The sequence below is a fragment of the Leuresthes tenuis genome, unplaced genomic scaffold (genome assembly GCF_036924035.1).
Source record: "Leuresthes tenuis unplaced genomic scaffold, fLeuTen1.0.hap1 SCAF_17, whole genome shotgun sequence".
NCBI lineage: Eukaryota > Metazoa > Chordata > Actinopteri > Atheriniformes > Atherinopsidae > Leuresthes > Leuresthes tenuis.
The window spans coordinates 5,923,504-5,947,634 of NW_027325371.1; the positions used below are offsets into that span (position 1 = coordinate 5,923,504).

The 24,131-nt window shown below is 40.0% G+C and overlaps 2 protein-coding genes and 1 non-coding gene across 4 annotated transcripts in view; all 3 read left to right on the forward strand.

The window, feature by feature from the left end:
- Positions 1 to 1,338: 1,338 nt before the first annotated feature.
- Positions 1,339 to 7,680, forward strand: gfap (glial fibrillary acidic protein). Its single transcript, XM_072369558.1, has 9 exons — positions 1,339 to 1,904; positions 4,003 to 4,063; positions 4,163 to 4,258; positions 4,383 to 4,544; positions 4,782 to 4,907; positions 5,097 to 5,317; positions 5,408 to 5,451; positions 5,848 to 5,930; positions 6,103 to 7,680. Exons 1-9 carry the CDS (start codon positions 1,357 to 1,359, stop codon positions 6,142 to 6,144), a joined length of 1,383 nt encoding a protein of 460 aa, XP_072225659.1. The 5' UTR covers positions 1,339 to 1,356; the 3' UTR covers positions 6,145 to 7,680.
- A 4,257-nt stretch (positions 7,681 to 11,937) lies between these two features.
- kcnh6a (potassium voltage-gated channel, subfamily H (eag-related), member 6a) overlaps positions 11,938 to 24,131 on the forward strand; it is a 28,284-nt gene continuing 16,090 nt past the window's right edge. For both annotated transcript variants that reach the window (XM_072369302.1, XM_072369303.1), the window contains exons 1-6: positions 11,938 to 12,438; positions 15,235 to 15,465; positions 17,139 to 17,288; positions 17,618 to 17,721; positions 18,492 to 18,801; positions 19,384 to 19,586. In XM_072369302.1, the coding sequence (XP_072225403.1) occupies positions 12,363 to 12,438; positions 15,235 to 15,465; positions 17,139 to 17,288; positions 17,618 to 17,721; positions 18,492 to 18,801; positions 19,384 to 19,586 (1,074 nt within the window). In that variant the 5' untranslated portion in view covers positions 11,938 to 12,362. The remainder of the gene's footprint in view (positions 12,439 to 15,234; positions 15,466 to 17,138; positions 17,289 to 17,617; positions 17,722 to 18,491; positions 18,802 to 19,383; positions 19,587 to 24,131) is intronic.
- trnac-gca (transfer RNA cysteine (anticodon GCA)) lies at positions 17,033 to 17,104 on the forward strand. The gene has a single exon. It is a non-coding gene; the product is annotated as a tRNA-Cys (tRNA).

The following is a 24,131-nucleotide window of genomic DNA, read 5'->3' on the forward strand; positions in this document are numbered from 1 at the left end:
TTCTTACACTCCAACTGATTTACCTCATCAAGCCAATGAAGCCATAGTATTCTGCGATTTTTATCACTTTTACTTGTGTCTTGTCAGCTTCTGTTTTTAATTTTGTTGTTTCATAATAGTAGACTTTCAGGAACATGTTGTGTTAAAGGACCCTCATGCCTTTTATTTTTCTGGTCTTAAGGAACCACATTTCCAGAAGGAATCTGGCAGCTGGTTTAAATCTCATCTCCACGACATCTACTGGAAAAAGAACTCAAGAAGAATATGTACTTAAGTGCTCTGATATAGTCAGCTATGTGGTTGTCAAGGTAATGGATGAAAAGGGTTTTGTAATGCTGCCTCTGTTAGTCATCCTGAAGTTCAGATTAGGTTTGCACTCTTCGACCCCTCCTCCTCACATCCTACTCCCCCTCAACTCGACCATCCATCTGTCTTTGGAACCGGCAGGATGTCTAATAACCCTAACACAGTGAACATCTCCGAGTCTTACAATCTTACTGGGAGCTTCAGCTACTTTCCTCCTCTGTTTATAGTAAAAATGAGCATATTCTCCTGCAGTGTGATGGTCAGACCAATGTAGATATGTTACGATTGGACCAAAACAGAATTTTAAAAGTAACAGATTTCACTTTAACTGTCATTTTTGGGATTAGAGGCTTTATTGCATACAACAAAATTATAAATGGACATTGATTAAGGTAGTTTGTTATCATAATCATTAATTTCTCCAACAAATAGACACATTTGTGCAAATTAATATGAGTAGATCACTTTCACAGCCTAAACTTTGTCTTGAAAAAACAGGAGAATCAGCTCAGGGCTTACATGCTTTATCTGCTGTGTAGCTGTCAGTGGACATATCTGATGCGTTTGCAATAACACTGTTTCCTTGGATAGATTTTTATTTCACCGTTATGTTTTCTGATCTGTGAGTAAGAATTGCTTCCAGTCGTGCTTCAGTTTGATCAAACTGTTTCTGTTTTTGTGAGAGTGCATGTGTGGCCAGGTTAAATTTGCGGCCAGACCCTGTCACACATTCCTTTTCATTCAGTTGGAACAGAAAGAAAGAGAGTAAGACAAAAAGGGGTGAACGTAAGACTGAAAGAAAGAGTGAGTCAGAGGCCGGGCAGAAGGGAGGAAAGGGGGAGAGGAGGAGAAAGCCAGGAGACATTTGTAGTTGAGTGGACGAACACAGACAATCCCTGGCACACAGCTTTTTGAGTGTCATGTAAACCACCCCTTCGCTCTCCCTTTTTGTCCCATTCATTGCCTGCCACCCTCCCTTCTCCCTGCCCCACCCTGTGGCCTCTCTGCTTTGGACTTGGGGGGTTTGCTTCTCCTATAAAAGCCCTGTTTATGCCCCGAGTGAGCTTATTCCCCACCATGGAGACCCAGAGAGTCCAGTCCTCGTACAGGAAAAGGTTTGGGCCTCAGGGCTCAGGCAGCACAGGAGCCAGGATTGGTAGCTTGTCTTCTAGCCGCCTCTCCTGGCATGGCACCTCTCGAAATATCACCCACGCCAGCCCCATATCTCGGATCTCGCTGGGCTCTGCCAACGCAGCCCTGCTGCTGGGGAGCCCAGGGGACCGTTTGGACTTCTCAGCTGATTCCTTGATGAAAGCCCAGTACAAAGAAACCCGCACAAATGAGAAAATGGAGATGATGGGGCTTAATGACCGCTTTGCCAGTTACATAGAGAAGGTGCGCCTGCTGGAGCAGCAGAACAAGATGCTGGTGGCAGAGCTGAACCAGTTGAAAGGGAAGGAGCCTAGTCGCTTGGGAGATGTTTACCAGGAGGAGCTCAGAGAGCTACGCCGGCAGGTGGATGGTCTGACTGCTGGCAAGGCTCGGCTGGAGATTGAGAGGGACAACCTCGCTGCAGATGTGGGCACGCTAAAGCAGAGGTAAAAGAAAGGGCCGGAGGATCACAACAGTTGGATGCACGATCACACAGTGGTACCAGCCCTTTGTGTCTCTTAGTCCTTTATGAGATTTAAATGTATTCAAAGGGAACGATCTTGGAAGTAAAAACAAGATCATTCAAACTCCTTTACTTAAATCTCAAGACAAGACAAGTGAGATTTATGTTGTCAGACAAAACCTCAGATTCACAGGAATGAACAGCAATCCAACCGTTTCTTATTTTAGTTCCAAAACTAAAGAATCTCTCTTCAAATAAAGACTTTTACTGCTATAAGACTAAAATAAAAGTGAGGTTTTATCTTACTTGAAGTGTGCAAAGATTTTTGGATTTTATTCATTTTTTAGTCTTTCGTCTAGTTGGGTAAAGTCTAATAACACTCAGGATGCATCCTGTAGAATTTTCTATCTTTAAACTATGAAAGATTTCTCACAGACGTGTAGACAGCTTTTGGTCGGCTTGGCCTTGATTTACTATTGATGCTTTTTACTCTTATTTGGGATTCAAGGGCCAGGAGAAAGCCAATTAAACTAGACAAGATTTGGTGTATCTTGGCACAAATAGATTCCTTGCATGTCTCAGGGTTTTTTTTTTATTACAAGTGCATTTAAATGGAGATTTGGTTTTGTTTGTGATTTGTTGGAATGCAGACCACTGTGGTCTGGCCAAGCTTTACTCCTGGATCCCTCTTTACAAACTTGATCCCGACTAAACCCCCGATCGCCACTGAGTGAGTGTGGAGGAATGAGGCAAACACAATAGTGGCCCACCACAAAGGGGACAGGCAGCCAGGCAGATGTTCTTTTGTCTCCTTTAACTCCAAAACATTAATTCACTGACGTCACATAGCCTGCCTTCTACGGTGCACACGTGGATTGAATCTTCAATTTAATTTCATCTTGAGAGAGACTGATTGGAAGGGTGGGAAGGTCAGAGTCCTCTGCTCTCTGACAAAGCAGCTGCTGGTTCCCTGAAAGATGGAAGAGTGAATAGCGATGCAGAGGCTGGGAGGGTCAGAGGTCAGCTTTGTGATTCATGCTGCTCTCTGTGCAGCACTCTGTTCAACAAACTCTGCGAGAAGCTGTGCAGATGTTACTCTGAGTCTGAGTGTTTATGGTTTCATGTCTGTGTCTGTGTGTGTGTGGCAGATGGATTAGGAGGTGGTGTCTGTCTGTGTGCAAGGCTGTTCTTATGGAAGTGTATTCTGTCCCGTGGGAAAGGCCTCTGGCTGTTAAATTGGAGTGAATGTGTAATGATGTGTGAGATGTCTGAACCCTACTTGTCGCCTGTAACATGAGGGGCAGCACTGAAGCACTCAGGGAAAGCCCAATCAATTGCATGAAATAAATCTTCACCTCTTCAGCTCAACAGTCTCATTTGAATTACAGTTTAACTCTGTGCTTGTTCCCTCTTGATGATGCTGAGTAAGAGCTGGAAAGAGAACCGATGCTCTCATTCACTGTAGCATAACTAGCATTTTTGTGGTGTGCTTTTGTAGATTTTTGTCTGTTAAAAGCTTTTGTAGTGGGGCTGTCAAACAATTATTTTATTTAATCGTGATTAATCACATTTTTCCTTAGTTAACTCACGATTAATCTCTATATTAAAAATATAGAGTTGGAATCAAATAAACACAAAGAAAAAATGTCTTATATCTTTTTTTCTTCTTTCAAATAAAAAAGTGCATTGTAGACCCACAAGTCTATTTAAAAAACACAGCACATAAAATGCCACAACAATGTGGTCCTAAAACTGAAGAGGTAGTAGACAACAAACGACAAACAGAACAGGGTTAAGGACGGTTACATTAATGGAAAACTGCAGTCATTAGACACATCAGATTCAGAACTCTGAACTCTTAGTGACTTTTCTCATATTAATTATGCCAATTTCTAAGGCCATCACGATAAAAAAAAAAACTTTTTTGTAAATTGTAAATTTTACCCAAGAATCACCCTCCGTCACAAAAGACGGGAATCTTTAAGTATTTTCCTTCAATATTAGCGTTTTTGGTCTCAAGTTTGATTGGTTTCAATAATCTGCTCAGAACTTTAATGATTATTGTGCCTTTTGTGACTTAGATTGCAAGAGGAGATTGGACTCAGGCAGGACGCGGAGAACAATTTGAATACCTTCAGACAGGTAATCTTCTCTCCTGGAATCACATACTGAATTATTTACATATTCACTATTTCTGACTATCCAATTCCATCCATGGATGAAATTCATTCTTTGAAATAGGATGTGGATGAGGCATCTCTCAATCGTGTCCAGCTGGAGAGGAAGGTTGAAGCTTTGCAGGATGAAATAAACTTCCTGAAGAAAATTCATGAGGAGGTAAGACTGAAGCTTTAAAGGAAGGTAAAAAAGAAAGAAACAAAAAAAAGCTACTTTATCTACAGTTACTTACAATTTCTATGATTTTAGCAAAATCTTTACTCTCTTACTTTCTTCCTTTCAGGAGCTACATGAGTTTCAGGAGCATATCATGGCCCAACAGGTCCACGTTGATTTGGATGTGTCCAAACCAGACTTAACTGCTGCTTTGAGAGATATCAGGGTTCAGTATGAAACCATGGCCACTTCAAACATGCATGAGACGGAGGAATGGTATAGATCCAAGGTCAGAGCACTCAAATTATAACCTTTCTTAAACATACTGGGCTCTGAAGTAGAATGCTTTCTTGCCAAATGAAGTTGGATGTAACTTTCCCTTAATGTTGTGTTTTGGAAGGATGTAATTTGTGAGATTCACCATGTTTTTGACTTTACAACCTGTGCAAAATATGTTATAAAGAAACAAGGAGGATATCAAATGTTAGACTTACAAACTGGCTCTCACATTGTGTGTTTGTCACAGTTTGCTGACCTGACTGATGCAGCCAACAGAAATGCAGAAGCCCTTCGCCAGGCCAAGCAGGAGGGCAATGAGTATCGCCGTCAGATCCAGGTGTTGACCTGTGACTTGGATGCTCTCCGTGGCACAGTGAGTCCACTTAACTACAGACGAGATGACATGAGAACTAGCCAAATAACAGAGATTTGTCCCTGCTGTTTTTCTCAGTTACATATTTGTGTTGAATCTGTGGGATTCTCTGACAATCAGGCACTCGTGTCTTTTAGGCTAATATATTAATATCAAAGTCTAAATGTGATGTTCTCTTCTCTTCTTAAGAATGAGGCTCTTGAACGCCAACTGCGTGAGCTGGAGGACCGCTGTGCCATGGAGACAGCTGGTTACCAAGATACGGTGGGCCGCCTGGAAGACGAGATCCAAGCGCTGAAAGAGGAGATGGCAAGGCATCTGCAGGAGTACCAGGATCTCCTCAATGTCAAACTGGCTCTGGACATTGAGATAGCCACCTATAGGAAACTACTGGAGGGAGAAGAGAGCAGGTGAGCCAGCATGTGGCAGACCGTTTGGTTATGACATTAGCATAAATCTCATTACAATAATAATATTGCTTTTCTTATCTTTTCTATCAGGATCACCATTCCAGTTCAGAGCTTTGCCAACATGCAGTTTAGAGGTCAGCAGCAAAAACGACTCTCGTATTTTCCGTCACTTGGACTCTTTTTTCTTTTGGTCACAGAACTTTGAAGCTGAGTAATTTGGTACCATGTTTCTTAGCAGAAAACAGAGCATTTTTGTCTGATTGTGGCACTGGAGGGAAACATTGGGGTAATCCCCAATAATATGTGGACCCTGTTAACTGTAAACATATCCCAACAAAGAAATTCAATGACACAGTTTTCAAATCATTGTGATAAAAAAAGTGAAACAAACTCCATCAAATCCATTGTTTCAAATGCTTGTAAATAGACTGCATCGTTTACTTTATGACAGTAGAAAACACTTCTGTGCAGAATTTTGTATTTTGAAGCTGCACTAAATACCTTCAATTTCCATCCTTTTTACTGCTTAGAAACTAATTTGGACACGAGGACCCCAGAGGCTCATGTGAAGAGGAGCATCCTGGTTCGGACTGTGGAGACCAGGGATGGGGAGGTATGTGCTGAAACACAACAAGCAGCGTAATTCCTCCACCTGTACATTGCACCTCTCATACATGCCCTCTTGATGGCAATGTTGGTCACAAATATGCAAATAATTCAGCACACCCACCCCACCAGGGAAGTGCTCTGTTTCTCATTTATATTTCTGATCTCTTTCTTTTCAGATCATTAAGGAATCAACTACTGAGCACAAAGATCTTCCTTGAACTTTAAAGACCAGCTTTCCCATCGAGTCCTCATTCTGGGAATTGTTAATGCTCAACATTGCATACTATTCCTGTTTTTATTTCCATACCCCAAAACTGCCCTTCTTCATTCTATCGTTGTATCATTCAGCTTTTCATCATTGCTCATCATCACCTTCATTCTAATCCATTTAACTGCCTTTCAGCCATTGCATAACCATCAAACTACTTAATATCAGCTGAAAACATCTATCTTGCTGTTGCTGTAGTCCAATCTAAATGAACTGTAGCCTATTCTAGTAAGAGAAAAAATAAACTGTAAATTACTTTTAATTTTCTTAATTTTAACTTGAGCTGACAGACCAGATTTTAGCATAGATTCCAATTAGCTGCCATAGAAGAGGCCTTGAAAAGTTGTGATCGTATTCATGCTATTTGTAGTATCGTGGAGGTTGATGTGTGGTTATGTGGACGTGAAATGGGGCAAAAGAGGGACAGGAAAGAGTCTAGGTTTAAGTCTAAATTGGATTTAGGTAAGGAATGAGAGATTTATGTATGTCACAGGAGCTTTTGGACTGGTGTGAATTTATCTGGTGCTATTCTTGTTTTTACGGGAGCTTTATCTGCTCCTTGTTTCTAAATTCCTGCGTGCATGCACATGTGTCTGTAACACCTAAGACGCCCAGAGTTAAACAGATTTTTGACACTTAAATCTGAACAAATTGCTATATTTAATTCTCTTCACTTTTACCTTCCGCAGCTCGTGACTTTTTTTCATAAGATCACACTCATGTCTGAGTGTGGTTTCCCACTTAGCACCATCCTAACAAACAGAGTGAGCTTCCCCATCTACAGCTACAACAAAAGGAACAGGCTCTGTACAAATCTACACAGCCTGGACGCCAGGTGTAATCAGCCAAAACAAATTAGAAAAAAAAAGTTTTTAAAACCTTTAAAATTTTCCCAGCACCTTAACACCAGTCCTCTGCATCATCTGTACATTCTTGAACACTTCTTGACAAAGACATAATAATTTCTGACGCCACGGTGATAATAAGCACAGGCAGGGTCAGGTTGAAGGTGTGCAAGCTCACGCCACCTTTGTCCTCCTGTCTCTCTGATCCGAAAACGTCAGCCAGCTTCTTTGGTGTTGACATGATGTCAGAGAGAGACGCACAGCCAGAGGAGAGCAGTGCAGTGCTGTCTCTGTTTTATTTCATTAAAGGAGAGGACACTGGAGCGAGCTAGAAAGGGGTTGAAGGGATGGACACGTCACAGCGAAAACACTCATCCAAGTCCTGACTTTGTTGGAAGCTCTGACTGAAGCATGCTGACAGGCAGTGCCTCTAATGAGAGTGACAAGCTGAATGTGTCGGTGCTCGTCACCAAGGACACCTTGTGAGTCATGCACTCCACCTTCTACCCCTGAGTCTCAACCCCATCTCCTCTTTCTCTTTCTAATGATATTTTTTGATAGATGTGACCATAACATTAGTTTTGACCAGTGCTACAGTCAATGATGTTACGTAACAATAATAAAAGATTTTGTTTATTGTAGACGGTGCCTTTATTTTTTTTACACAAAAAGCCTTCATAACAGGCTCTGGATTCATTTATCATGATATTTTCATGCTTATATTTTCTCATTTCTGATTCAAAACTGACACATGCATGCAATATATCAGGTCTAGTTTCTGTGAATGAGTGTTACGTATGCTGACAGTTCCAGATAACTTCAGGGTATTAGACGGCTGACAGCAGCCGACAGACTCTACTCAAAGCTGATTGTTTCTGCCCTTCAGGCGGGTTCTAACACTGAGCAGCTGGGTTCATTATGACTGTTACTGTTCGTCCAGGAAGAGACCTGATTTGTGGCCAGAAATAGTGTCGCTTGAGATACATATAATATATATATATAAACATCTCCAATGGATTAACAAACACCAGATCTCAATCTTACAAAAAAAAGCAGTTTCCTTTCCTTTATGCACTCATTCATAGTTCAAAATTCTATTAGGTTTGTTTGAGTGTTTAAAAGTGCTTTGAGTGTGAGGGATAAGGAACAAAATGTATACCCATGTTACAAATGCTGGTACATTCCAAAATAAAAAGCCAGGATGAGGCTCCTAAGTTTAAACAAATCAAGTGACTGCAGCTCTGAGTATAAACACTGTCCAGAGAACTTTGTACTGAAGAAAATACAACATAAATTTAAAGTCATGCAACTAGCTTGTCTCACTCAAACTCCTGAAGTTTGCTGTTAATTTCCCATAAACATTTATAGATGTTTTATAATAAAAGTGATCATTTCAGCAGCAGTCAACGATTTCCATGCACTAAATATTTTACTATATCATTGGAATGTGAGTATTATTGTAAGATTGACTTTGAAAAAACAAGTGTCACATACTTTTTAAGAGTCAGTTCAGCCTCTGAATCAACTTGCGCCTCCAGAGTAAAAAATTAGGCTGCTTATTGAGGTCACCAATAACACTCCAGCAGGTGTTTCCAGCTGTAGTCAAGGACCAAAATGGTGACTGTTCTGTCTGCAAGGTTCCAAACAACACTCAGTTGCTATCAAACTGTGTGAAAACTATTACAAAAATAGGTCAGTCTGTAATCTAAAGGGAAAAGCTAAAGTGGAAGGCAGAAGACAAACAGCAGCTGTCATCTAACAGACTGAGCTAAAGGTTCCTGTGCTGTGGATGTCTTATGTTTCTATCTGCTGCTTAAGTAGTACAGGGTGAGAGTCCGGTGACATCAAAAGTCTCAACTATATGGTCAAGAAATACTTTTGAAATGCATCTGTGGATGATTATTATTGGCTAAACTAAACATTTGTGTAATTAAAGAGTGTGCATGACTTTCCAAGTCTGGAAATGCAGACTATTACCCCATTTACTTGGTATTTCTAAATAAGCTTTGTGTTTAGACTAATGAATTAAATTTTTCATCTAGAGCTTTGAAAGAACTGCACAAAAACGGCATAAAAAATATCACTGGAAATCTTCTTTTTTATGTGTATGGCTCTAATGTGTGCATTGAATTATAACTCAGCAGCTCAGTACGTGTGGTGTACAAAATGTTTCTGTTTGGCTCAGCTCTTATCAGAAGTATGGAGGGTCTCAGGTCTGCGCCGAAGGCGACCCTGAGCTGAAGGAATTCCGTGCAGATAAAACCCTCAGGCGGTCAAGGGCCCGAGCCTTGACGTCTGGCTTTTTCCTGGCCAATCATTTTCCACAAAGGTTCAAGTGATGTACATTTTAAACTGGTTGTCTTCCCATAGATGGTGTGAGATGACAACAGCTGTCGTGTATGTATATAGCATGTGTAAAGCGTAAATGAACACTCACAACCACCTGGTTTTGTGAGAATAAGCAACATTTTTGGGGGGATGGATATCCACCAGAATTGACCCATGAACTGACCCCGAGAAAACTCACAGTTGTGTAATTAAGTATAGTTTTTCTTCATCGAGCCGTGTCACACTTTCATAATTATGATTGTCAAACAGAAAACAATCAGCTGTGTTTTGATTATGAATTAATGCTATTTGCCCTGGTTCAAGCTGTTTTTGTTGATTTTATGAGACTGAACTTTGTATTTTCAAGCGTTCAGACATGAAAAGCAACTTCACAATAATATTGTGGCAGGTAAAATCAGTTATTCTCTGATGTTTTGGAGCCCAAAGGATGACTCAATTAATTATGATTAATTATGAAATATTCAGTGGACGAACTTACAACAGTGATAATGTTACTTATCTCTTTTTGAATAATACAGATGTGCAAGAGGTGAATTAAGTAGTGATCAGTACCAACAGCAGCACATCTATACAAAATATACCTTTTTCACGCATTCTTCAAAATGTTTCAATTAATAAGAAACCAAAAAGATAATCAACTCGTGTATTTATTTATTTATTTTAGGAGGTGTAAACGTACTACAAGATTTACTTTTTAGTTCAGATAATATCATCAGCGTGATACCACAGCGGCTCTAAGCTCACATGGATCATCGAGCACTGCGGCAATTATTCTTTCTTTCGCTGCCCTCGCATTCCTGTCTTACTTTGCACTCACACCAAAGGGTCACAAAAAGGCATGTGTGCTCTTTGGTTAATTTTAGCCCTCATTTCATCAAGACCATTTAGACAAAACACAGAGCAACCACATTCCCTCTGATCTCCAAACACCCCTGAGGGTCTGAGCCACCATATCATTGAACACATGCCCACGACAGCTAGTTTTCTTTGAACAAAGTGGAATGATGACTTCTGGGACGTACAGGTGACCAACATGCCAGCTCAGATGACTGTGAGTGGTCTTTTGATGTGATTCTGTCACACGTTCTTAATTTCTGGTGATTACCACGTGATTTTTTTCTCTTACAGTGTGATTAAAACAGCAAACAACAAGGGTAAACCGAATCAGTGTATCAGCCATGAGAGAGATAGTACATGAAATATCATAGAATCAAATTACGAATATGAGTATTGTCTCTGTTTTCAGAGGTAATGAAGAGAATATGGATCGACCGGCCATAAAATGCCTCTTAGCTGTAAACACCACTCAGTATTGTTGGTCAATGAAACAGCTCTGTGGCAGCTTTCCCCAAACAAACCTAGCGATGTGCAGTGTGTTTGTGTCAAGAAGTCACTTCCCAAAGTGAACTTTATGTACGCCTGAATGTCTGGTCTTTCTCTGAATGCAGTGGCGTTGCCAGGTAAATGTCACCTCTTTGAGTGAAAGCAGAGGATTGGGGCCTTTATTTAGATGACCGGGGTCCAGGTAAAAGCTGAAGATGTCAGAGCTGAATCTCATTTCGTTTTGTTCTCGTCAATTCTGAGTCGATCACATTTGTAACCAAACAAATCAAGTTATCAAAGTCTGCTGCTGAAGGATGGCAAAATCCATCAGTGTTTAAAACCTCTTGTCCTCTCACAAACTTTTAAAGCCACGTTTTGTTTTCATATTTCATCTCTGATTCCTTTTTTGTTTGACAGCTCCTTTTCTGCTTTAGTGGCATTCATGTAGTGCATCATTGTGGTGTGATTCATAATACCAGCCCACTCGGCATTTGCAATATCTCCCCCACAAAAATTTGCTTAAAAAGCACATCCTCTGAACCAACCATGCACGGTCTCACAACTTTAACCTTACACCTTTATAATACTTCAGTAGTGTCATTTCTCCCACACAGAAAGCGGATGCTGCTATTTTTGAGCACAGGGGCTTGTGATGTATAATGAAACAGGGTAGACTGATGAGAGGTCTGCACTCTGTCAGTCTCAGATCACTGTCAAGTTATCTATAGTAAACTAAACATTACTTCAGGATGAACAGTTCAAATTAAAACACCTCGCTGTCGACTGAACAAAGCTGATAAAAAATTCGCTAAGAAAACACTAATAATTGTAAACAGTGAAACTGGCAAAACGGGTCCACTGGTGCAAATAACATGCATCACAACGTCCTTCTTTGGACTGATGGTGTTCGAGCAAGTTTAGAGACGCTTAAAAATGCAGGAAATAACAATCAGAGGTACGACACAAACATTACCCAGTGAGAGGTTTCATAAAGAAAGGTTAACGCAATATCACAATGGACAGGAGATAATGCACATCTTTGTGGACTTTGATCTTTTCCCAAAGGGAACTTAGAAAGTTTATTTTGAAATAAATAAATAACGTGTTTCCGCTGTGGTTTGGTAATTTATGTTGACAGTCACTTTTTTAGCCGGGGGGCGGTGGAAGGGGAGTGGATTTGGGACTGTGGCAAATAGAAGCTTCTTCTCTGTCGTCCTTATCGCTCGGTGTGCAAACTTGAGGGAGAATGCTGCGGTCGTAAAACAAACTGACGGATCCTGCGCGTCACAGCTTTTGTTCACAACTTTCTCCCACAACAGGTTCTTCTCACTTAACAGACGACTGTTGTGGCACATGGCTTTCACATCACCCTAGTCTACTTCGCCCCCCTCCCCGCATTTTCCGCGTGCAACATCCTGCATCTGCTATCGCCCCGGCAACCAATCCTCCGCTCCATCATTCACCAGGGCTTCATCCCTCACCATCAGCGGCATCGCGGGGACAACAACGAAACTGCTTTTGCACCATCTCTCCTACAAGGGGACCAAGATTACTTCTCTCATTGGTGACACTTCAGATTTAGTTTAATTTGGTGTTTATTTGAAACCAGTGAGGTTCATGTGTCGGGGACGTACAGTCTTTCTGTGCCAAAATGCCTGTGAGACGCGGTCATGTTGCGCTCCAGAACACCTACTTGGACACTATCATCAGGAAATTCGACGAGCAAAGTAAGTGCCCTTAAATGAGTTGACTCTGAACACATGGCTGATATCAACACTGTGACCAGGGCCCAGAATGTGCCAAAAAACATATTTATAGTAATTATTAGTTGTTGTTGTTGTTTGTTTTTTACTCTAAAACAACCCCAATTACCAATTAAACCTTCCCTATTTTTTAAAAAAAGAAAAACTAGCTAACAGCTTGTGGATCATCAGTCTCAGTAAAGGCCAACAATCCACAAAGTATCAGGATTGCTAATGTAGTTAAAACCTTGTTTGTTCGCTTTTGAGTCCCTTATCTTTTTAAACACGTTTGTTTTTGTTCTGTCAAATTCATTTGGGCACACTTATTGCTGAGCAGCTGGCAGATTGTCATGCTGTTTATTTGTCATGATGACATTAAATGATCCTATCTTGTTTGGATCTGTGATGCTGACAGACCTCCGTTGCTGCTTTTATGCTTTAGGGTTTTGCACCTGCATGTGTGTGTATCAGTAAGTGCTCACCTAATGCCTTATGTTCCATTAGCTCACATGTTCCACGGGCTGCAAAAGGAGACCACCTCACACATTTAGAAAGAAAAAAAAATGTTCTCCTGCAACCGGGCTTCTGATAAAACGCAGATGTTGACCTTGGCTTACTTTTTCTTCCCTCTATACTTAAAGCTTACAAGTTGTGCTTTAAAATGCTTATCAGTATTTCAGGTCTTTGTTTATAAAGTGTGTAAATCAAAAAGACTATAAAACCCCACATCCAATATATCTGGTGTGGTGTAGTAAATTTCCCCTGTGCATAATTGTATTCTCAATGCATTGCTCATACCGTACTGGATATGTAAGACTGAAAATAACCCTGCTATCCTGATTAGATACTGCCCAAACATGGAGAAATAGTTGATTGCTGACTCTTAGTCTGTTTTAGTCCAATCAGATTTGGAGCCAATAATGCATGAATCTTTCAAGAGACATTGAGAAAGGTTTTATTATATAATGCCTTTACAGTGTCCCTAAATGTGTGTACGTGTGCACGCACAGCCATGTGCACAACCAGGTGAGTGCATGTGCCACAGTGGTGCTGCTAAGCAACGGTGTGACGAGCAGTGTTTCTGCTTTGAGCCCCAGATAATGACTTTGGACAGGATGTGCTTTCCACTAGAGTAGCTCAGCCATTTACTTTAAAGAGAAGGTCTAACAGAAGAGTCCCCCGCTCTCATATGTGTGGGCAGCAAACAGCTGTATAACCCAGTTCCACCAGAGCTTAATAAAAAGGGGCAGTTAGGGGCCGCAGAGGTTATATATGTACCTTTCATTCAGCTCACTGAGCTCTTCCATTAGCAGCCTTCTAACAAAACTCCTCTACAACACTGTCATGCAGCATTTTGGGCATCATGGTGCTGGAGCTGCTTACACTGCAATCATCGATAACAGGAACAGGATAGCATATCAGCATGAAATAACTACTGAGGATTTCCGTGAGAGCAACATAACTCTGAAATACTCAGCATCAAATATTTGACAGCCTGGAAAAAAAACAAAACATTATTGTTGTACTTGATGCTGCCAGTGTTCTCACAGAGTGAAAGATTATCAATAGAGCTGTTTGACCCCTCGGGGAGGGTCATTTGCTGGTGAGAAGACGTGGTGTTGCATTCACGCGCTGCCATCCGATAAGAGATTACCATAGTTTCCACTCAGCCAATAATTCGAATGTTTGTTTTTTGTCATGTTTACCATGATCATTACACCTCAGAAAAGAAAATTAGCATTTCAGAATCCATCTGTACAGTTTACATGTTTATGCTACTCTATACAACATTGCACAGTAGAGCCATTTTGCAGATAAAAGCTGTTCTTTAACTATGTTTCAATGTTTTTTGTGGTCACCAAAGAAAGAACTTAAGCTACATTCAAAGCCTTTTTATGAACATGACAGGACAGTTTGTGATGCGTTTATAACAAAGATTATGAAATATTAAGCTGTTTTTATGCTTGATGCTATTTTAAATAAAAAGTGTATAAAATTGTTGATTTATTTTGCATGTGGATAGGAGGAAAAACTGCATTAAATATAATTTAAAGATGATAGACAGCTAAATGGCTGCCTCACTGAATCTACATTATAATCTATATTAAACAAAATAAAACAAGGCATTGTGCAGTTGCCCATAATCTGAGATGATAAAGCAAAAAAAATCTTCCAGAAACCACACAAACAAAATAAGAAAATAAGAATATGAGCAAATAATGAAACCATTTTTGTGACCAAGTGGATGATTTAAAAATGCTGTGCAAAAAGGTTAAACCTGACAGACATCCGCAGGCTGATTCCCACATGTTATCTGAGAGTGCTTGTGATGCTACGGAGGCTTTTATAACGAATTGCCCACCTGCTCCCTTGGGAGAAACGGTAAGTCTGATAACGTTAGTACCATGGAAAGCTGGACTTAATTAGTTCCACTTCGGCTTATTTCCAAGCAAAGAGGAAGAAGAATCGTCCATTAAATGGCAGACCTCGTTGGACACAAAGCTATGCAGGAGGATTTGAATACACTGTACTTTAGGCTGATTGATTAAACTGTAGACTGTGTATAGATTTATTTATAAACAGTACTGTGAATATATCATGAATAAATCAGAAAACTAGAAAAAAGCTGAATGTTTTTAACTATTGACAAAGAATGCTTATACATTATCTCAGTGTGATTGATGTTAAACTATGCTGAACAGCTTTATTTCTTGCATTTCTTTATTCCTTTTCTTCCCTTCTTAAGCTGTCACATGACATGATATTTTACCCATCTTTCAGATCGCAAGTTTCTGATTGCCAACGCCCAGATGAAGAACTGTGGCATCATCTACTGCAACGAAGGCTTTTGCCAGATGTTTGGTTTTACCAGAGCAGAGATCATGCAGCAGCCCTGTACCTGCCAGTTCTTGGTTGGCCCCGGCACCATGAAGAGTGCCCTGGCCCAGCTGGCACAGGCCCTGCTTGGGTCTGAGGAGCGCAAGGTGGAGATCCTTTACTATTCTAAGGAAGGTGAGGCACTGGAGTAAAGGGAGAGGGAAGTGGAATCAGGAGCTGGGAAGGAGAGAATCAAAACTGTTTGCTGCCTCATAACCCTGGCAAGCCTTCTGGCCATCGCAAAATTTAATCTGCTGGACAGCTTGACTGTCTTGTCAACACAGTCACCAAAATCCTCCATATGGCTCTCTATTCTGTATTTATGGACTTTATATTATTCATCTTATTACAAGACATGTGGTCCAATCAGTCATTTTGGCCTCTTTCTGTTACTTTAAAATGAAATCTTTCTTTTTGCTAACATTCATAGTGACGCGTTTCTTGAACTACAAAATCATTATTTTAATACTTTTAATAAAAACCAGGATCTGCTTCAATCCAGAAACATGTAGACGACTTTTAAAATCTCAGAAGACTTGTCTTCTCACATTTTTTGGGATTCTGATCATGAATAACCAAACATTGAAACAAGGATATGGAGGAACATCTCAGTCTCACACGGCCACGAGTGGTGACCACCTCAAGGCTCTCCATGATCCTGAAAATCAGTCAGCAGCCAAATCAGAGTTTTATAATCATTATTTAAATCAAACAGTGGGCTCTGAGTCTCCTGCCTGACAGGAGGGACACAGACTCAGCATGATATGCTTTATCTCTTTGTAAAACCTGCTTTTATTTTACCTCTTCTGCTACACCATATTGGTGTAACCATAATCCCTTTCCCATCTCTTCCTAACAGTCACAACTATGAACCTCATCACAACTGTAGCCTGTTTCTCTTTGTTACAGAAACTTTACAAATAATTCTCGACAAAGAAAAGTGATTCTGTGTAAAAATGTTGAAGGAAAACACAAATGAATAAATCAGAAACACTGACATTTAAGTTGTACTTCACTGAATGTTCCCTCCTAAAGCTTAATTTCCTCTTGACACCAGTTTTAGATCTGATTTCACGTCTCTGATCTACTTCACCTATAAAAAGGGAAGTGGATCAAGTAGGACGATCACTTGTCTGTCTGTTGCTGGCACAAAGACTCATCACGCTCAGGATTGATACTGTATTTAAACTCAAATGCATTCAAAGTTGTCATTCATACACAGACTTTCATACTTTTAGCATTTGGGCATGAGGCATGCGATCTGCCGTGCTGTTGTCATGGAAATGCAATCAACGTGCCAGTTCAATTCCACTTAGCATTTATTTGTTTGGTCTCCTGCTTCCGACTGTGCTCTGAGGCTTAGCGAGCAGGGAAATGTGCACAAGCAATGCGATTCAGAGCAAGTCCGCAGCTCTCACAGGCTGATTTTTTTATTTATTTTTTTATACTTCGGGACTAAATCTCTGTGTGAGGTTTTGAATGGGGCTGAATGCAGGCAATGTGTGTGGATAAGAGTGGTCCGGTGTGTGTGTGTTTGTCTGAGCTGCCCTCTCTCCTACTTCTATTTTTAGACCACACTGATTGCAGAATAAAGTTAGCTTTGACAGAAGTGTTGGTGATTCATTCTTCCATAGCGCCCTTTCCATAGACACATCACTTCAAAGATGAAAAGATTAGTAATGGGTCAGTTTTCAGTAAGCACGGGGGTATAGCTCAGTGGTAGAGCATTTGACTGCAGATCAAGAGGTCTCTGGTTCAAATCCAGGTGCCCCCTTGTTTCTCTTATTTCTTTCTTTCTCTGTCTACAGGGACCTGTCGACCTTGCCGCGTGGACATTGTACCTGTTAAAAATGAAGAAGGACTTGTCATCATGTACATCCTTGACTTCCAGGAGCTAATCGATCCTTCCCTGAAGAAGTCAGGTCTCAGGCAGAGAGTCTCCCAAGGATGGCTTTACTGTAAGTCCTTCAACATTTAACATCTAGAGAAGCTCAGACTTCAGCTGTAATTTTAACTATAGATGTAAAGTAGGAATCGTCACATGCAGTTTTGTAGCTACTTTGCTGTATTTATTACATTGATTCGTATCTTTTGATATTTCTTTTTAGACAGCATGGGTGCACACTGGCAGCTTTAGAGACCTGTGCAGTGAGAATTTTTTTGGAGAGACGATTTTTTGATTAATCTAAGTATAAAAATCATCATTAAATGTTTAGTTACAGAAAAGTTGTAGTAGATTAATTGAATGTTTTGATCATTTCCAAGCTGAACACAGTTTCTCTGTCAGGTCAGAATCGCAGGTTGAAGATGAGGCTGCCGGTACTTCGCTCCATGCGACGGCCTTCACTCTCCAAAGATCAGTTTGAAGGAGTGGTCGTTGACTACCTCCAGGTGAGATGGTTTGACACAGCTGCACCACTAAAGAAATCATGCAATGCAAAGCATGTCAAGCAAGTCTTACATTTGATATGCTAAAATCTGGAGATAAATAATTCCACAGCAATTACATAGTTTTAACTTACTGAAATGTAAGTGCCCCACCTCCACGCTAATGGTTTATTGTTCTTCAATCATGCATGAAAAGCACAAAAAAACTGACTGCTCTGCATCTAAATCAGGTGGTGACAACAGCCTTGTGGTGTTGGCTTTTAACATCTTTGTGCAATTCCAGGCATTAACGCTGCTTTTCTGCATAAAACAGTGAAAGCTATTTGAAATTCAAAGACTCTTTTCTCAGCCCTAGAAGACACCAACTGGAAGATTTGAAGGAAAAGCAACCATCGCACAGTTTATCTTTCTCTTTCCAGAATCTTCCTTCATTTCTGTTTAGACTTCCTCTGCTTTGATGGATCGCACCTTGTGTGAAGCGACTTCCTGACAATATCCTTACCTGAAACTGGAACATTAATGGGTCGGACAAATTTACACGTTGGGACTGTTGGAATTTATATTCTGGCATGGAAGTGACATTCCTCTCCGTTTCTGCTTTTAGGAGCAGAATAGATACCCATTCAGACAATATTTAGAAGAACGACACACACTATGTGTTCTTGCTAGTAATCGATGTTTGAAAACATGGATCATACAGTACATACAGAGCTCTTCCATACTTTATGGTTAGAATAATGACATCTTACTCTGTTACTCTCTGCCTTTCACAGCCAAACAGTGAGGAAGTACCACTGAAAGAGTTTCGGATCCCTTCCAAAGAGAGTTGCATGCAGTCTGAGACGGAGGCTCTGATAGAGCAGGACCTGGATCCCCCCTCAACGGCAGCCCAGTCCTCCACCAAACGGTGTTCCCTGCTGACGGATCGGCTCGACCCCAGCATCGCCTTTACTCGGGGGATGTTACCTCGGAGCTGCTCAAGAGACAGCATCCGCAGCCTCCGACGTGCCTCATCGCTGGATGACATCGATGGCATGAGGACAGAATGGAGCTGTCAACCTGGAGATCCCCGAAGTTACAGCAGTGAGTGACTGAGTGGAAAAAGTGAAAGTGTGAATGAAATATAAATCACTATGAGTAATTTTGTAACAATTCCCAACTATAATGCAGTTAAAGAAACCATAAGAAAAACACAGAGCATCTCAGTGATGTTTATTCTAGTAAAGACACAATATTCAGTGTGAGGGGTTTGTTTTGCATTTCTGTTAAAGTTACACATCGCTGCACATCTGTCTCCTTCTTCTCACAGGGGAAATATCATTTAGAGGTAAAACTGTACAGGATACAGGCTCCAATCTCAGGCTGAACTCTAACACTGTCTCATTTTCTTTCATTTTCACCATGTTTTTATGTCCATCTTGCCTTTGAGGCTGATCGTGACCTATCCCAAATTCACTGTGGACTCTTTGCTTTGGACCCAAAAAGATTTCAAAGAAACATGCCCATACTATCATTTTATTTGAACTATATATTTCACATATGCATATAAGATTTTTATCAAAAACCTTAAAGACAGAACTACCTCACTTTCAGTTTTTAATCATTTTAATTCATTTTTAGATGTGTTTTTTTTTTCAAACCACCGCTTGCATTTGAATTTTGTAGATCTGAAGCCGAATGCTCTGAACTCCACCTCTGACTCAGACCTTATGAGACATAGAACCATCGGCCGCATCCCTCAGGTCACACTCACGTTTGGCTCTGACCGGATGAGACCTCCTTCACCCACCGAGATTGAAATCATTGCACCCAGCAAGGTTAAAGACCGAACCCAGAACGTCACTGAGAAGGTCACTCAAGTCACACAGGTGAGATGTCCTTTACGGTCTTAGGAGGAAAAAGAGAGTCGATAAATCCCATCTGTCTTATACACACACACACACACACATATTTTTCCCAAAAAGTTGGGACGCTGTGTAAAATGTAAATTATAACAGAATGCAATGATCATTAACATATATTTAATTCACAACAGAGAAAACATCACTTTCAGACAGTGAAAGTGACAAATTTGACTTTTTACAAAAAATATTAGGTCATCTAGAATTTGATGACAGCAACATGTCTCAAAAAAGTTGGGACAGGGACATTTTAACCACTGTGTAGCATCCCCTCTTCTTCTGTAAACATCTGGGAACTGAGGAGAGCAGCTGTTGGACCTTTGAGAGTGGAATGTTGTTCCAGTCTTGCTTGATACAGGATTCTATCTGCTTAACAGTCCTGTTTTTTCTTTGTTGTATTTTGGTTTTCATGAATCTCCAAATGTTTATAGGTGGTGAAAGCCGACATGTCAGTTTAGGACCCAGACTCTGCTACTACGAAGCAATCCTGTTGTTTTGTTTTGTTGTCACTGAAAAAGACGTCATCTGGATGGTAGCAGATGTTGCTCTAAAACCTGAAGATACCTCTCAGCACTGACGGAGCATTTCCAGATGTGCAAGCTGCCCGTTTCATCGGCACTAATGCACCCCTATACCATCAGAGATGCAGGCTTTTGAATCGCGCTGATGACAAGCTGTGTGGTCCCTCTACTCATTAGACAGGAGGATGTGACGTCTATGATCTCCATGAACTGTTTTCCAATTTGACTGCATCCATTTTAAATGAACTTTGGCCCAGAAAAGACAGCAGTGTCTCTGGATCATGTTCAGGTATGGCTTGTTTTTTTTAATGATAGAGCTTTAACCTGCGTTTGTGGAAGGCACGGTGAACTGCAGACAATGATTTCTGGACATGTTCCTGAGCCCATGTAGGGATTTCAATGACAGAATCATGTCTGTTTTTAATGTAGTGCCCCTTGAGAGCGTCCTTTCACACAGAAATATCTATATATTCTCTGTATCTTTTGATGATTTTATGGTCTGCAGATGATGGAATATCCAAAGTCTTTGAAACTTGTTGAAGGTCGATAATGACATTCTTTTAACTGTCAACTCTGGCTAATATGCTCTTTTAGCGCTCCTTGATTTTAGCAGCTTTGAAACTGTAGATCATAACATTTTACTGGGATGCCTGGAAGTTTAAGTCAGTTTACAGGGGACAGTATTAAAGTGATTTACTTCATAACTGCCAAGGAGAACTGCTTTTCATCAAAATAGGAAGCTACATGTCATCCATTGCTTCCATTACATGTGGAATCTTTCTGGGTTTAATTTTAGGTTTTCTTTCTTGTTGTTCATGCTGACTTTGGTTTAGTCCTTGATGAGCACAATGTCTCCTATCAGTGTTGTACTGATGACAGTTTTATCTCTCTGTGACATCTGAAGACCTAGTTGGGAAGCAATTTACTTCAACTAAATGAAAATATAACTGGATTAATCATATTTGGTCCATCCCACTTTATTCAAAGTTTCAAGGATAAAACTTTGCATGATACACTATATTCAGTTAGTTCACAATAAAACCACTAGATTTCTAACTGGCAAAAAATAAATCACATAACTGGTTACCAGAGAGATGCCTGACTGATTTTAAGTTATAAATTGGTTTTAAAGCCCAACATGGCATTGCTCAATATTATATTATTAACACACTAACTCCTGTCTTGACAAGAAGGACACTTAAGTCATCATCACAATTGTTCTTTCAGTGGTTCACTCACTTTTTTTATACTTCTTTTAATTTCTTTTCTTGGTTAATTTTGTTACTGTGTCTGTTTTTACTCTATTATCAAATCAAATTTATTCATACACATTTTAAAACCACCACATTTGACTAAATATTTGTACAGAACAAAAGCAGAAACAGACTGAAAGCGCGTAAAAGCCACCACCAAGTAAAATCTAACACAAATATCTTCACTAAAAAGTGAAAAATAAAACAATAAAAATGTGAAATACAAAAATGATTAAATGCAGTTAAAGGTTAAGGAGAATAAAAGTTGTGTTTTAAAGGAGCTGTCTCTGCAAAGGCAGCTTAACTAATGTGCTAAAAGCAGCTTCTCAGAGGGTCTAAGAGCTCTGACAGTAATAGCAGAGGAGGTTATATATATATTTAGGTGCCAACTTTGGATCAGCTGATAAGTGCTATATGAATAAAGGTAACTTCACTTTACTTGGAAAGTTTACATGAAGGAACATTCAATTGAATGTCAGTCAAACTTTCATCAAAGCTTTGATTTAAGTTTGGCGTCTGGGCTCCGGCTTCATCACTCCTTGTGCAAGCTTTTGTTGGATGCTGTGTTGAAGGGCAGCAGCAATGGCCGCAACCATGAGGCAGAGAGCTTTGCAGCTTTAATAGACTGCCTACATTAGAGGGGTGCATTTGAAAGTGGCGTGTAGCGTGTGGGGCGGATCACATGGGAGCTCGAGTTGAACTGGCTCACAGGTGTCATTCCATTTGTTCCACAATAGAAAGAGTTTTTTGAGGACTGCTGAACATCTGCCTACCATTACTCCTGAGTGACTCTGCTTGTTTAAGGTTCTTTTTTAATTTCCTGACCTGCTGCCAGTTAACCTTATTAGTTGCATCATGTTCCTTCAGCTGTGTTTTTTTTACTTTTTCAGCTTTTTGTTGCTCACGTCCCGACTTTTTTGAGACATGTTCCTGCCATCGAATACATGTTATTTATGAAATAGTATCATGTCTTACTTTAAACATTTGATATGTTTTCTGTGTTCTATTGTGAATGAAATATTAGTTTATGTTTACATTTTGCACAGCATCCCTCTTTTTAAATTGGGGTTGTCCATGGAGCAAAGTTTCAATACAGCCTTTTCAGGTTTTAGATATTTCTTGAAGTGAAATTTATATTGTTGGGAACTCCATGTCATATCTCCTCTCCTTCCATCCTGTTTGATAATATCATGTTGTCGGGCATTATTGCTCTTGATGTTTTCTCACTGGCACATCCATTCACTGTCTTTGCACACAAAAGTTTGCCTATAAATGCCATTTGCTTCTCACTAACTGAAGACACAGAGAGACACCTGCAGTTACAGGGTGATAGTGTGAAAGAATAATCTCACCTGAGGTGTGACTTCTTCTGGCGTCTGCAGCAGAACAAAACTCATCTGCCACCTGTCATCACACGCCAGTGTCTCCATGCACTGTGTGATGCTAAACTAACAGCAGAGGAAGATCCACAAAGGAAAAACATCCAAAAAGCTGAAAACTGGCTCAAAAATGCACAATTTGAACAACCAGTATTACTACTGAATCCTCCTAATGGTTCCTGTCCCACAGCAGCATTATTTCAAATCGTTCTATCTTTTGGATCAGTCAAAGCATTAAATGTGATTTGTAAACGTTCTTGAAAGTGTTCAAGTCATGGTGCTGTTGAGGTTTTCCCAACAGATATCTCCTTAGAAATATATATATTTTATATTAGCAGTATTAGCATAAAATAGCATTTTTTTTATTTGTTTGTTCATTTTCTCCAGATTCCATAAGCATCTTGTGAAAGTGTCCAGGGTCACATTGCTTGACTACTTGCTGTTACCAGCTGTTTGTAATGTTACTATAAATACTATAAATGACATATACCATAAAGAGAGGCAAATAGTAGAGATCAAGGTGCTTTGTAATTGCAGTTCATTCATCACATACTAACATCTAAAGGTTTCTATGACTGTAATCTTTACAACTAAATGTTAGTGGAGAACAATTAAAACCTTCAGAACTTGTTCAAATACAAACCTGTTATAGCTTTGAAGTGATTACACAGTTTGTTTTTTTACACTAAACTTCAAATATTTAGTTTCATGCAGACCAAAATGTCAGATATGGCCCGTATGGTTCAGTAAAGAGCTGTTGGTCAGGCAGTGGGGCGGCTCTCTAAATGCATCACATTAACGCTGTTTATGCGTTTTAACTCTTTCCAATAAAAGAGTTCAAACTCTTTTCAGCTAACCTGTTTTGTTTGCCTAGTTTTGTTTTTTAGCAGATGTTAGAATGTTACAACAACCTCGTTTGGGTGGAAATGTGGATACAGTAACATAACCATGAAGTCATTTGTGAAGCACTTAATGTTTTGAGTCATAAACTAAAGGGCATTTTACATAAAGCAGGTTATTTTAGTTGTTTGGGTGATTGAAGCCCTTCCAATCTGGAGATTGAGCTGGATTATATATTTCTGTCTTGGTTTAAAAGCGATCTAAAAATAGAAGCTACCCACTCCTTCCCATAATTACTTCATTATATGTCAGCAGCAGCTTCGGAAATGTCTCAGTATGTTTTTAAAATATTTTTCTACTGACTGTGTTCCAGATTTGTGTAGGTGTGAGGCTTATCTGACATGAACTGCCACAACTTTTAAGCGGTCTATCCAAACACCACTAAATTTAGATTTAAAAAGTAGCTGACACTGAATAATTCAATCAAATCTGCATTGTTTATCTCAGTTACAGCCTGCT